Genomic DNA, 14,227 nt, shown 5'->3' with positions numbered 1-14,227 from the left:
TCTGGTTGCTAGGCGACCGCTGTTAGGTATCTGGCGAAGCAGCGGCTGTCCGATATCCCAAGTATAGTGGCATCGGGCTTATTGTTTCCCCATATGCAAATGTACGAATGAGCCAGTACACACACTCCACACACCCCAAAGTCCGAGGGTGGAGGGGGGTGCGTAATGGGCCGGAGGGGTCGGGGTAACGATGGTAGCAGCTAAGAAGTGCTTAACCGTTTGGAAAAAAGTACCTTCAGTGGAGTCTTGTTCAACGTCATCAGTGTAGGTGCTGGAAGTATATGTGTTTGCCGCCATAATCGCATGTTCGCATACCCTGGGTCCTTCTCCATGGCTTGCAAGACTCCATCCATAGGTAATATTTATGCTTTTCATTCTACAACTTGTCATTTGACCTGTCTCAGCACGCAACACTGTGCGTAGAGAGTAGATGTATTGCTTCGAAAGTTGTGTATTACATAATAACTGGCACACTTATAAACATGTACATGTAAGGTTACATCCAGGACATCATGTGACCACGTCACAGTCACTTCACGTTTCATTTTCCAGTGACAATGTTTTCAACATTTTAAGTGTAAATCGATATTTTTTCAAAAATATAACTGGCAGGTATAAATTGGCGACTATCGTATTTCACAATACACCTCCTGACGTGATCCACCATTAAATACTTAAACCTTTCCCAATGCTAATGGGATGTGACAATGACACCCTTTCTGTCGGTATGTTTTTGTATATTATGTCATTTATGTTTCATATTATGAAGAAAGGTTAATAAAATATCTCCATTTTATTCCAGTAGTCTGGAATGCACCTGAGATGCAGAAACAAACGTTAGGGTTACTTTTGTTCATTTTAAACTCCTATATCAACTATTGTACTGCCGATGTAAATAGCACTATACCAATTGTACACCCAAGTGCCTAATGGGACACAGATTGATACGCTGACAATTTGACAAATGACTTTGTTATTTATTACCTGCATTACTCATACCGTTGTAGGGAAGTCGAGCGCAAGCAAATAATCACGTCGATCCGTTCAAAAAACAGGATGAATAATTGAAGCAAATTACGAATAGGATTATTGAAGCAGAAATCTGATTGTGCTCTGTCCATGACGTTATCGGTCTCAGTTTACGATTATTATCATTGCCCCGTCATTGATGTCAAATTAACAACTTGTTGCAATCCCGTTTGTGCTTGCTCTGGTGAATGACAGCATGTTTACATCTCCTTTGCCTCGAGGCCGATTCGTGAGCTTTTATTGACTGCAGTTAACCTGCCATTTGACCCTACTCCATGTCGTTGTTACATCGTCGTCATGTACATGAGTCACTGGAGGCTGATTTCACAGGTTTTGAGAAAGTGATTTTAGTTTTACGCCGCGTTAGCAATATTCGAGCAATGTTCGGGCTGCACACATTGTACCCGTGTGAATAATCGAACCAGGGTCCTACGCGTGACAAGCGAACGCTTTAACCACTAGGCTACCCACCATCCCACTTAGTGAAGTGAGTGATTTGAACTGTAGACTGTCACTTAGAGTAGGTCAACGTATCTTAACGTATCTTTCGAGAGTACTGCATTTATATATGTGTATGTGTGTGTGCGTATGTGCGCGAGGTTCTGCTTCTACAAGTCTTGACTTGATACTGCTAGTCAAATGGGATGCGGTACCACAGGTTAACACTGGTATCAGCCCACTCCCAGACTCCATCTTAATGACGAGAGTCAGGAAAGGTAACAACAGTCAAAGGGCTTTGACTGAGCCATTGGATCGAAACACCGACTTTCTACTCTCCTTGCAATCGCTTTATACGTTAGGCCACTTAGCGTCCTGGCGTGTCAGTTTGCACTGGGCGAATGCCTGTACTGACACAGCATATATGATATAAACACTGTTAATCTGAGGACATCCTGACACGACCAAGGGAAATGGGTCCATTTCTGTTGTCCCTGGCCATGATATTGCTGAAATATTGCAAAAAGCGACGAGACGCAAATTCACTCACTCACTCAGCGAATGTCTGCGTTTAGGTCTTAGAATTGTTTGATTCAGGGGATCTTGACATTGCCAGGGGACACAACTCAGTGGGTCAATACGCCCCAGACCACAAGGTCACCAGTGGCCCTAATTAATCGACACAAACCGCCGATACTCGTTAAAACTGGTATTGTCATTGTTAGATCTGTTAAATCATACGTTAATAATGTAAAGCTGGTTTAATTGTGAAATACGTCTATTTTACCAACACGCGTGTACATAATTGATAACACTCTATTGTTATGACTCACCTTAATTACGACGAAGTTATAATAGACACCAAAACAATTCTTTCTATTCTTTTCTCTCTATCCGCCGTTCATTACACGTTGAAAGATGGTGTCATCAATATGCCAGATCCACCATAGAACTAACTACCCAGGTGACATTTAAGTCACATCTGTCCATCGTCTCTTGCTTTCTGTACAAGTAAATTATTTCCTTGAGACACGTTATGACCACAAAGGCAAAGTGTGACCATTATTTCTTCATCACAAATACTAGAGCAGCACTCTACAAAAAGCCGTAATGATATAAATATTAAGCCACGTAAACACCTTCTCTGAAAGGTCATTTATACAACAGTAGTGCATCTATAAAGCGTCTAACTCCTTTCACCCAGTGAATACTCACAACTCGGCCTTATTACCATCCGACCAGCACAGTAACTACTGGTAGGCTAGTGATATACAACAACTGCTCTTTGTCACAAAATCAATTCTTTGGAAATATATGCATCTGTCCTGTCCGGCATCTTGTTTAATGCAGTTTATTTTCATTGCTTTATTGCAGTCGTTGCACGTTGAACGTTAAGATAAGACATAATTAGGACATAAAATGGCGGCCACTGTTAGTGGTTTAATGTCCTTGCCAGTTTAGTGGTATCTCAAGAGAACCGTCATTTTGTCTCGGTCCGACAAATGCCGTTGTCTTCAAGTTTGCCATTTCGGAATAATTGGTTTCAATTGAGACCAGATTTTCTTACATTTCGTAATGACTCTGAACTGGACGGAAGGCGGTATCAGCATTCGAAAACAGAATACTCACGACTGATGGGAATCTAGCGGTAAGGTTATTTTATGATGGTCCCTATGGACAAAAATATAGTAAAACATCATAATAATGAATTGCAAAATATCTAAGTGCAAGATTATAAATTCAGGCAGATAATAAATACAAACGAATGAAAAAGGTACCTAACGCTGAACAAAACAAAACAGTGTGACACGTCTGAGCAAAACAAGATAGAGTGACACGTCTGAGCAAAACAAGATAGTGTGACACGTCTGAGCAAAACAAGATAGTGTGACACGTCTGAACAAAACAAGATAGTGTGACACGTCTGAGCAAAACAAGGTCTGATGAACAGAAGTATACCACTCGAATGAATTGAAAGAATTCTGTCATACAATGGTATGTCAAATGTTTGAGTGAAACTGTTTGCTGCAGTTTTCTGGATGTATAGCAGCGTAAATACTGTAAATAATCTATCAAAGGAATCATAATATAAACAGACAGCAGTTATCTGAGACCCAAGCACGTTTAAACATAACGTGCATTCCAATGCACAGACATGCATGGATGTAATATCCGAGCAAGCGTTAAATCCACTTTCGCTATGACACATCCATTAGGCTGGCATGCTGACCTAACCTGATACTCTGCATGATCTCTTCGCCTGTACCCCCCACCCCCATCTTCATCTCTGTCTGCATGCTTGGCTTCATCACGTGACTTCACGATAACCATCTGCCCGTGTGTCGTTACATTTGAGTACTTTTGAACCGGACTACTTAGTGCCGAGCCAACAGTGAGGCATTTCATCCTGAAACGTGCGCACCCTCCAAGAAGCTATTGGATATAATCCTTTGTTTTGTCTGAGGGATTCGTGGTTTTATCGAATTAAGAAGCTGTGGTACTGGACATAACGCGAAGCTTATGCTGACGTTCAGTGCAGTGAAACTATGGTTGTAGAGACGTCGCTGATGTAGATGCAATGTTCGCTAACGTCTCCGTCAGAGCTCCTGGCACAGTCACAGCAGTGAGCAATCCTTTATGCCGACTTCAAAATATTGACATTTTAATGCGTGACTATGCTGTTGAGTTAACGCCATTGAATCGCGAACAATGTGATAACAAGCTTTATCAATCATGATCTTTTGCGCGCCTTTCTTTACTGATCGAAAAAGGCAAAAAAGCTCCTCTCGTACATACACCGAATCAGCGTGTATTGAAATAACTATGAGGCGTTGAAGTAGCTTCTTTATCAGCGAGCGATGGGCATAAATCCCTTTCCTTATCGCACTTTCAGTCCTACAAACCGTGAGTCAGATCAGTCTCAATATTTCACTTTCCACACGTGGGTGAATATAAAGAAAGCACAACAATTAATACGGAACATATTACTCAGCGTGAAGCCACAGTTTCGGATCTGTTTTTAACATTCCGCAGTTTCGCACTCTAGCATCTCTCAGCGTCCATATTGCCTTGTGTGAGAGCCTAGTTATGGGGCTGTGTGTAAACTTGGCGAATTTTGAAATATTAAGAAACGGATTACGGCACGAGGTAACTTTAACAGATAGTTTCTGGATGAGAACTTTTGTTGTGTTTAAGGATGCTTTAAATTGAATCATGATTTTGGGAATACAAAGTTTCGCATCAGCTTTTCTTTGTAAAGGGTAAGTGTCAAAACACACATCGTTTGCTGTTCCTTTTTATTCTCGTTCCCTCTTTTGTATTTGTTTTATTTGTTAACGTTCATGGTTTTCTGTATTAATTTTGATCTTATATAGTAGATGCATGATGTATTATACGTTCATCATAAAATGATTTCATTGTTTGTGAAGTATACATGGTAATTCCTTAACATATCAGTGAATCGTTCACAATTATATGCTTTGTTGAATCAATGTTCAATACACCACCAGAAAACTGTTTCCTAAATTTGCAAAATACATTCAACTGCATCTACTTTGCATAGATGATGAGTATCAACCACAGATCATACCTTCCTTGTATGGTTCACACTAACGATATATCACATCTTATGCTAATTATTCCATTCATTACTCCTACGTTATCCAGTGAATCAACCAGGCCCCTCACATGCATTGCAGAAAACGTATTAGAAATATTCCGTTTGTTATCACGGATTGCGCCATGCTCCACTCCCGTGGCGATGAGTCATCTCAGATCCTCGCTAAACCTCTTGCTACGAACATGCATAAGGATCCCTCCTCGTTACCTCATGCCTCGCAATAGCAAGCCTTCAGCTACCGTCGACCGACTTCATGAGGCTTTTCCCCAGCTTGAGAATTAGTTTTCACGCGTGTTCTAAAGTTTCGCCACTGGTAAAAACACAGCCGAGGTATAAACGCCCTATCGAGATTTGTCTTTAAAGTAAGATACGGGTTATTGTTTTGTAGACAAACATACCATTGTTTTGAAATCATCACAGTGTCTTCTATTGGCTTTTGTTTAGCTGGTGTAAGTTGGAAATGGGTGTATCGTTCAAGCTATCGACAGCTTCCGGATACGTGTCGCATTCGGGTGATTAGTCTTTCGATATTCTTACATCATACTTCTCAATTACTAATGACCTTTGGTTCAACAATTACGATTGTACATCTTTTGTCCTCACAGATGATTTTACACAAAGACCTGTGTGTATGCAGTGGTTCTCGTCATCACCCGACCTAATGTCAGTTACCATATGAAAGCAATATTGGTATTTGTACCAGCCAAGAGAAGCCCCAAACATCCTATACGTTTACAATAGCAAAGGGCAGATGCCATGATCTTTCTCCTCTCACGGGATCGCAGAAGGTGGTATGTGAACACCCTTAGGATGAAGGAAAGGCCCCTGGTACTTTGAGCACCTGTTTGCTAGATAACCCAATCTTACTTGTCTTAGTTCGTTATTATTTTAGCTCGGAGCGCTCCAAACAACCGAGTTAGTCAAAGATTCTCGCCTGTGATTGTCGGTTTGGAGCAATGCCTTATCCAATAACTGTCACTATCGATCAGTGTAGCTCTGATACCCACGTGGTAACTGTGAAGAAACTCGGTTTATTCTATCCGATTGTTACCAAACGTCATTACTCATTGGTTTAAAATCCTCAGAAATATGGAAAGGTTCAGCAAAATACGTTATATATGAACCATGGGACTCTTTAATGCAATTCACTTTCTCTTTATTGCGTTGTGCCTAGCAAGTTATTCCAAAGAGGATTTGCTGCTACGGGTACTCCGCGTCTTTAATACGCGTTTTCCTGAACTCTTGTTGGACTGAAATGTCTTCAAAGTTGAATACTTTAATAAAAACATTTTTTTACGCTTTCCCTGATGGAATCATGTCAGATCTTTATAAGAACTGGTACAACGTCGTGGCCTGGAATAGAATTATGGAAATGGCTATAACCTCAAGTAGAAGCTGAAGGTTAAAATAGATATCTGACACATTTATCCTGTATATATGAAGCTAAATCATAGACTAAACACCTGCCCGAGAAACCGGTTTGCCTCCCTGTATATAACTGCAAGATTATTTACCACAGGGGAAAATATTGTCAATATTTCCTATCGCGAATGTATTCCAGATGCTGGGAACTCAGTTGTTGACATAAATATCAGTTGCTTCCCGTTTGTATCACAATTGGTATTCGCCATTTTGACATTGTTACCTTTGAACTGTTACACGTGTTCTTCAACACGGAACACACGTTGCACATGGCAATGAGTGGCATGACCGTGCTGATAATATTGGGCTTGATACAATCACAAACGATGTCGTGTTGGGTTATGTCAGGTGCCGTGCACTTGACTGGACCCATGCCAGAGTATGCTCATTTGACGTCACAAGCAGGACAAAACACTTACCATGTTCCCATACCATGAAATGGTACGCGGACTCACATACCATAATGTTTTGTTGGCAAGTAGAGTGTATTCATATGTGAATTGGAGTAACAAGATGTGACACATATATAGATATATGTCAGTGTAAGTCTCAATATCTGTACAAAATACAAGTTGTGTGGGATCCAAATATGTTGATGTCTGCATGACGCGAACTGATGCAAAATATCATTATCATTATTTCTACGATGGTATTTTAACGTATTCTCATCTTTGTTGCAGGATGGACAGTATTATTGGGTCTGTAGGACGAGTTGCCAACGTAAAAGTTCGCAATGATGACGATCTGATTGACCGAGTGAACCATCTTTACACAACAGGAATTCTCATTATCTTCACGGTGGTCGTGAGTGCTCGACAGTACGTAGGCGACCCAATCAGGTGCTGGTGCCCTGCCCAGTTCACAGGGGCACATGTCGACTACGCTAACAACATCTGCTGGATCTCCAATACATATTACATCCCCATGAATGAAGTCATACCTGTTGAGCATCACAAGCGAACCGAAAAAGAGCTCACCTACTACCAGTGGGTACCAGTTGTGCTCCTAATCCAAGCACTCATGTTCTACATCCCATGTATTATATGGAGACTGCTTAATGGTCAGTCTGGCATCAACGTGGATAGGATTGTAGGGCTGGCCAGTGACGCCCAATATGAAAGTCCAGAGATAAGAATAAGGACTATAAAATACGTGGTGAGGCATATTGACAGGTGTTTGGACAACCAGAGAGAAAGTAGGCATACCTGTTGTGTACAGCTGAGACACATCCTGTCAGCTAAATTGTCTCTTCTTTGTGGCAAGCGGTACGGAAACTATCTGGTAGCTGTGTATCTGTTCATGAAGGTGATGTACATATCCAACGCAATTGGTCAGTTGTTCATGCTGAATGAATTCTTGTCCACAGAATATAATATTTATGGATTCCAGGTTCTCCAGGACCTCATCGTAGGTGATGAGTGGACGGCCTCGCACCGATTTCCACGAGTGACAATGTGTGACTTTGACATTAGACAGATGCAGAATATCCACCGTCACTCCGTCCAATGTGTGCTGCCTATCAACTTATTTAATGAGAAAATCTACATCTTCATGTGGTTTTGGTTAGTGTTTGTGTCAATACTTACCTGTTACAGTTTTGTCTCCTGGCTGTGGCATATGGTGTTTCCGACGTCACGGATGCAGTATGTGAAAAAGTTTTTAAAAATCATGGACCGATTAGGAACTGGTCCTGACAAAAAGCTAGCTAACAGATTCACTATCGAATACCTTCGACATGACGGTGTTTTTACACTTCGCCTCATAGGCAAAAACTCGAGTGATATTGTTGTAGCGGAAATCGTTTCTGGACTGTGGGACATGTACAGAAGCAAAAAGTCTATACAGATTCGAAACACTACCGGCAACGGTCATGATATGGAAGGTGAAGATGTGTAAGCGCAAGAGCCGACGGATATGAAGTCATATGCACCTTGTGTACTCCACAGTGCCAATTCATAATGGTCTGCTGTCCGTGCGCGTAGAAATGACCAACATGATCAGGTCATGGCGCTTTCAATGGACGATGGACGACCGATGGTTGTTGGACGTAAGAGCCCTATGAGGCTTTTAGACTGGTTTGGCGCATTGTTCGCGCTGGGTGACCCTGTACCACCAGCAGTAGTCCTGTGACCATAATTTCGGGTGAAGCCAAGTAGATTAGGGAAATGTGCTCTCATTCGTGATTTGCTCAGCATTTATATTCGAGACATACATATCTATGTAGTCGGGGCGATATATTAGTCTGAATTTTCTTATAGGCATTTTATTGTGATTCGGTACTGGTACGTACTGTGTTTGTGATAGGATCAGAAATAATACTATTTTTCTTAATCTAAATAGACTTAAATATATTCGGTGGAGAACTGTAGTGACTGTATGACGTACTAACGAATGGGACGTTATTAATTTTTTCTCAGTTAAGGTTTATTTTGTACCATAAAACGGGAGTATGGAGTATTCTGTAATACCTTTTCATAAGTAATTACATATCAGTAGATTACCTACAATTCTGTGTAGCATTATATACAGTTTTATAGATGCATATCATAATTTGCTCGTAAAAATATGCTTCCTTCGTATTTTCAGATTGTGATATCCCCGTATGTGATCGATTGTTGTTGGTTGCTATGGTTACAAAGAATTGCTCTGATTGGCTGTTACGGGAAGTGACGGGTTAAATTCTGGTTGTGTCGCTATCCAATTGAGCCCGGCTTTTGCCGATGAGAGGGTTGTGATAGTTTGTTTACCTCACCAACTTCTGCTCACTTACTTAGTAAGGAAGTATCCAATACTGACGTGTATATAGCAGTAAATTTAATATATTTATGACCACAACAAATCAATACTTTTCGTCAGATATTTTGTAAAATAAATAAGATGGCTGGAATGTAAAGCCGCTTTGAATGGTATTTTTAGGAACATAAAGTCGATTAGGTTGTCGGACAAAATGAGAGATCACGACTTTAGCATGCTGTGAAAGCAAATACATCACCCAAACGTAAAGGATCCTCCAACAAAATCACAGTAAACGTGAGGATCGTTTCCCAAAGCAGCGGATCATGGCACTGAAGGGGGGTAACTCTGCTCAACAATTCAACTATTGAACAAAACCTGAACCATGACTTGTCTAAAGACAATATGAATATAATTAACAACTTTGCAAGTATTTTCATATTTGTTTGGACGGAATTAGATCAACAATGTATCTAAGTTAGTGAGGCCGGTGAAAACAACATCACATATTTCATTCATACCGTGACTGTGACACCCGTGACTGTGACACCCTGGCAGATTGAGCGTCTCAGCATGTGTAAACGTTTGATTTTACCAGGTTTTCTTTCGTTAACGTAGCATGATTCAGTTCTAGTAGTCATTTGTTGGACAGGAAGACAGTTTTCAGTCTTCATTTTGCCACCTCCATCTAGAATTAATTACAGCGACTCTGGCGCCAAAGTAATGGTTTGTTGTGGACTTTTGTATACACATGTAGATTTAATTGGGCGTTGTTGGCTTTGTTTCAACATATATAATACTTTGCTATTTATTTTCCGTTCAGTAGCTATGCACAACATGTGCTAGAGATTGACTTATACTTTCGTAATACGTTACCGAGCTAGTTTTGGCATACATTGCAGCTTTGTTATTAACCTTCTTTACGATTTGCGTTTTTATTTCGTGAAGTGTATAGTTCTTTTAATTATTGATTACAAATCATGAATGACAGCACATTACCTTTGTAGATACCATAGAGTGTTATAAACACAGTAATGGACGAATAATACTACCCATGCGATATTGGAGACGTCAGATCTCTTTCGTGACCGTACCATTCCGAAACAATGTAATTACTGCTATTGCCTACAATGTTTGGTTAGTCTTTGGTCGGGCCAGAATCTTCATACATTGTACCTGTTACACACTAAATCTGTGTACACTGGTTTTGCAACATCTAATTATTTAAACAATTTCCTGGCTTTGTAATATCAAAGAAATACAACGCCTGTTCATTCCCACCTTCAGGAGTTTGAACCCGCGGTTTGGTCTGATGCCATGAGAGTGGTCAGAACATGTGATTGAAGATTTTGGACTCGACGTTTAGTGTTTTCTTGCAACGGGACATGGTCGTTGGTTATGTTCAGATTGTTCAATTTTCAGCTAAGCTGAACTTGGTGCTGTGTATATATACAGGCACTTGAGTATTACGATATAAATTTAACATATTTTTGCAAGATCTCGGATAATGGAGACTAGATCAGTTAGCCTCGGTAGTAGTGGCCCAATAGTTAGATAGTGATTTGTGTTCATACACGAGTATGCGTGTTTCACTCGCCATTCTCATAACAAAATCTCATAACATTATTGATTTCCAAAATTACTTTGATTTGGAAAACTAGTCATTCTACCCTGTAAATGCATAGTTCAGAAATATGTGTCTGATGTCATTTAGTATGTTATTTTGGAATGTAAGTACAATGAGCTTACGAAAGCATCATGTATACATGTTTTGGGAGCGATTTTCAAGAACTTGATTTGTTATATGTACAAGATTATCACCACACACTGCTGCCATTCATGTTTTGAAAGTATGAAAGTTGGTGTATACAAAACCACTGATTTGTAAAAACGTTAAATATATTGTCAACAACAAGTATTATTGTAAACACCCTTTCGTAAGTTTTCAAAAGAATTTTGAAATGCTGATAATATAATGTCAGTGTTTAGACGCTTTTATGGTAAGAGTGGTTGAATTTCCATATTTTCATTGTAATTATTTTCATTTCCTTCCGAATTTTGATGTGATTTTCTCCTGCACATGCACGTGCAATGTTTTTATTGGCCTTGAGATAATTTCATTTCATTTCCCGTTTCAATCACCCATCGTATCTCTGCCTAAATATTGATCCCATTGTTTTCTATAGAGTATGTTATATATACTTACTAAATTCCTTTTGAATGTTGACCATCTAAGGCTGTTATAGATGCATTATCTTTGTTTTTACTAATTTATTCAGCTATTTACTTTCATTATCTTTCGCATTATTTTTTGCATTATTTCTTCATAGTTGCCCAACATATTTCTTATCTACATTTGCTTAAATTCATTTACTAGTTTATTGCTTAAAGACATCCAACATTGCTATCTTTTTTCTGATTTGTTCCGAAATATGTGTTAACTACTAAATAAAATTGACAAAGTTATAACCGGCGATCGACAACCTTGAACTGTGAGAGCGTGTTGCATAAGGTTTATTGTATAATAAGTCAAACTCCAACGTGCAATATTTATGCAAGAACATTCTCGCAAAATTACTTGTTATCAAAGACGGGTCTTCATCAACAAATTTGTGATGCTGATAGGGAATCCTGTATTTTTGTGAATGGAGACACTGTTGGTACCGATGGAAACAGGTGCTAAATGTATTTAGATAATTCTTTATGACTTTTTTTCAACGCCTCTAGGCGTATTCTGGGCAATAAAGTCACTGTCTAATGATAGATGTAAAGATTGATTCCATGGTAAATTACGAAACGATGGAAGCATAAAAGTAAAAGTACTTAAATATGTTACGATTGACGTTTTAGACACCATGCAAACGTAATCGTTTCAAACAAATATTTCCGATTGCTGTTAGCAGTTCAAGGTTGATTCAAGACGCTCGTGACAAAGTCTTCCGTTCCCAGCGGTCAAATATGCGTCACTGTGTGTTCTGTTTTCTTCTCTGCAAATGTTGTGTAGACTCGTACCAAAGACCTAGAAGGTTCAACGTCCTAACATTATAAATGCCCAGGCTGAATCCCTAGGAGGTCGGCGAACACGTAATCGACATATGTGTTCCTTTGTAAATCTGACATCGATGTTAAGGGGTCATTTGGGTTCAGACAAAGTTCCAAATTCACAAACTGGCACGCATGTTGTTGAGAACCATTCCTCTGCTTGGCCTGGAAATGAACCATTTTTGATTTATGCATACCAACATGACACCCCTCTGACTATAGCGTTATTGCCATCATCTGTATCGATATACCTATTTATCGCTAGTGCTGTTGGACGCTTGCCATTTGGCGAGGTAAGACCGGACTACCAGAAAATGAACCTCCATATAAGTGCCTTTCATCTCTACACAACTATGCATGAACTCGCCAATGTTACTGCTTTGTTGTTATTTATTTGTTTATTGTCATTAGTTAGCACTGCTATGCAACTCGAGAAGACCTTTCAGCAATCGGCTGTGATACGAAGTTTGGTTAAATCAATTGAACATATGATCTACAGTAGGTAGCGAGTATCTTGTCGTTGTTTAAACATTATGGTTTGTAATTTATGCATTTAATATAGTTTATTTAATATGTTTTACTATGTACAAAAGATTTGTAAATTTCATTACCGTTTTCATTAAATTATTTCCAATTATATGCCAAAAAAGTGCAATATCCTTGAAAGTCAGTCCTTCGTGACCCGCTGTGACTCACCTGATTAAAATAATATCAAACAGTTCTAGTCACGCTGTTTCGCATGTTTAGTCTCATGACAGGTGGTGTTTTAGTCTTTGAGACAATCAAATGAATTTTCTACCAAGAAAATATTTTTATGATCTTCCAAACTGCACACGCCGTATTCAGGTGAGCTAATAGCATTGCGCATGCGTGTGTTTGATATCATTATCAGTCAACTTTCAAGTGTGTGGGCCAAACGAGGTACATTGCATCTTGTTAAAACGACATATAATAAACATTTTTAAATTTCAAAATGACTTTCTTTTTAATAAGGTTCATCGATCAACGATTAATTATGTGTGACGTAACTGGATCCACACGCCTCGTGTACTGTTATTGTTTGGAAAGGAACACCCACTTCGTTCATTTTGAGAACCGACATGACTTGGCTGAAATATTGCTTTAAAACGGTATAAAACTCTTATCAATCACGACATCTGGTGAGTGTCTGTATTCAGAATGAAGCGTCTTGATATAATGTGAACTTGGCCCTATTCCATGCATAAATCCTTTTAAATATATTTGTCCTGGTATGAAGGAATTGGGTGAAGTTATCAAGGACGTCTATATACGTACCAGTATATCAGATACTTTGTTTACCCGAGTGATCTAAAGCGTTTGAGCTGTGAATACAGAGATGAGTCTGTAGCTGGGCTAAGTTCAACTGGTGGTTGACTGAATCAAGCCCGTCATGATCCTTGGTCGATGAGCTTTTTGGCCGTAGGTTTGCTTGGTGATTAAACGTTCGCGCTTCGTGCCATAGGTTAGGGTTCGATCCTTCTCATGGGCATAATGTGTGAAAAACATTGCTGGAATACTCCCAAATAAAGGAGTTAAAGAATTCCCTACTCAGCATTACCCTGTGTTCCTATGGGATTTGCACATTGAATTGACACTCCTGAGAAACTGTTAGTGACGGTGCTATTATCCTGGTACAGCCTTTGGAGGAGCTATTGCTATACAAAGCCGTCCAAAATAACTCCTCCCTATACACCAAATATCTTTTTTTCACATAAGCGTGCAACCAACTCATGTCTCTTTTTCGCATATCGAATGTAGTTCCCAGTGACAGTATGACTACAACAGCCTCAGCACTAACATCACTTACTGGAACCCGATGCTGGTTCATCGTTCCACGACACCCATGAGATAGTTCCAAAGAATCGATATCTAAACAAATCCATTGATTCACATGCAACATTATTTTCTTTCATGCAACTTCTC

General features: G+C 39.6%; 1 protein-coding gene across 4 annotated transcripts in view; it reads left to right on the top strand.

Moving 5' to 3' along the window:
• The window catches only part of LOC137298881 (innexin unc-9-like), a 38,659-nt gene extending 25,402 nt beyond the window's left edge, over positions 1 to 13,257 (top strand). Inside the window, exons 1-2 of one of the 4 annotated variants that reach the window (XM_067831231.1) lie at positions 207 to 264; positions 7,189 to 13,257. In XM_067831231.1, coding sequence (XP_067687332.1) covers positions 7,190 to 8,404 — 1,215 coding nt within the window. In that variant the 5' untranslated portion in view covers positions 207 to 264; position 7,189 and the 3' untranslated portion in view covers positions 8,405 to 13,257. The other 3 variants (XM_067831232.1, XM_067831230.1, XM_067831229.1) reach the window with 3 other exon arrangements.
• Positions 13,258 to 14,227: the final 970 nt, after the last annotated feature.

This window comes from Haliotis asinina, chromosome 10 (genome assembly GCF_037392515.1).
Source record: "Haliotis asinina isolate JCU_RB_2024 chromosome 10, JCU_Hal_asi_v2, whole genome shotgun sequence".
In the NCBI taxonomy this organism is placed as follows: domain Eukaryota; kingdom Metazoa; phylum Mollusca; class Gastropoda; order Lepetellida; family Haliotidae; genus Haliotis; species Haliotis asinina.
This window is presented reverse-complemented; position numbering and strand designations above follow the sequence as displayed.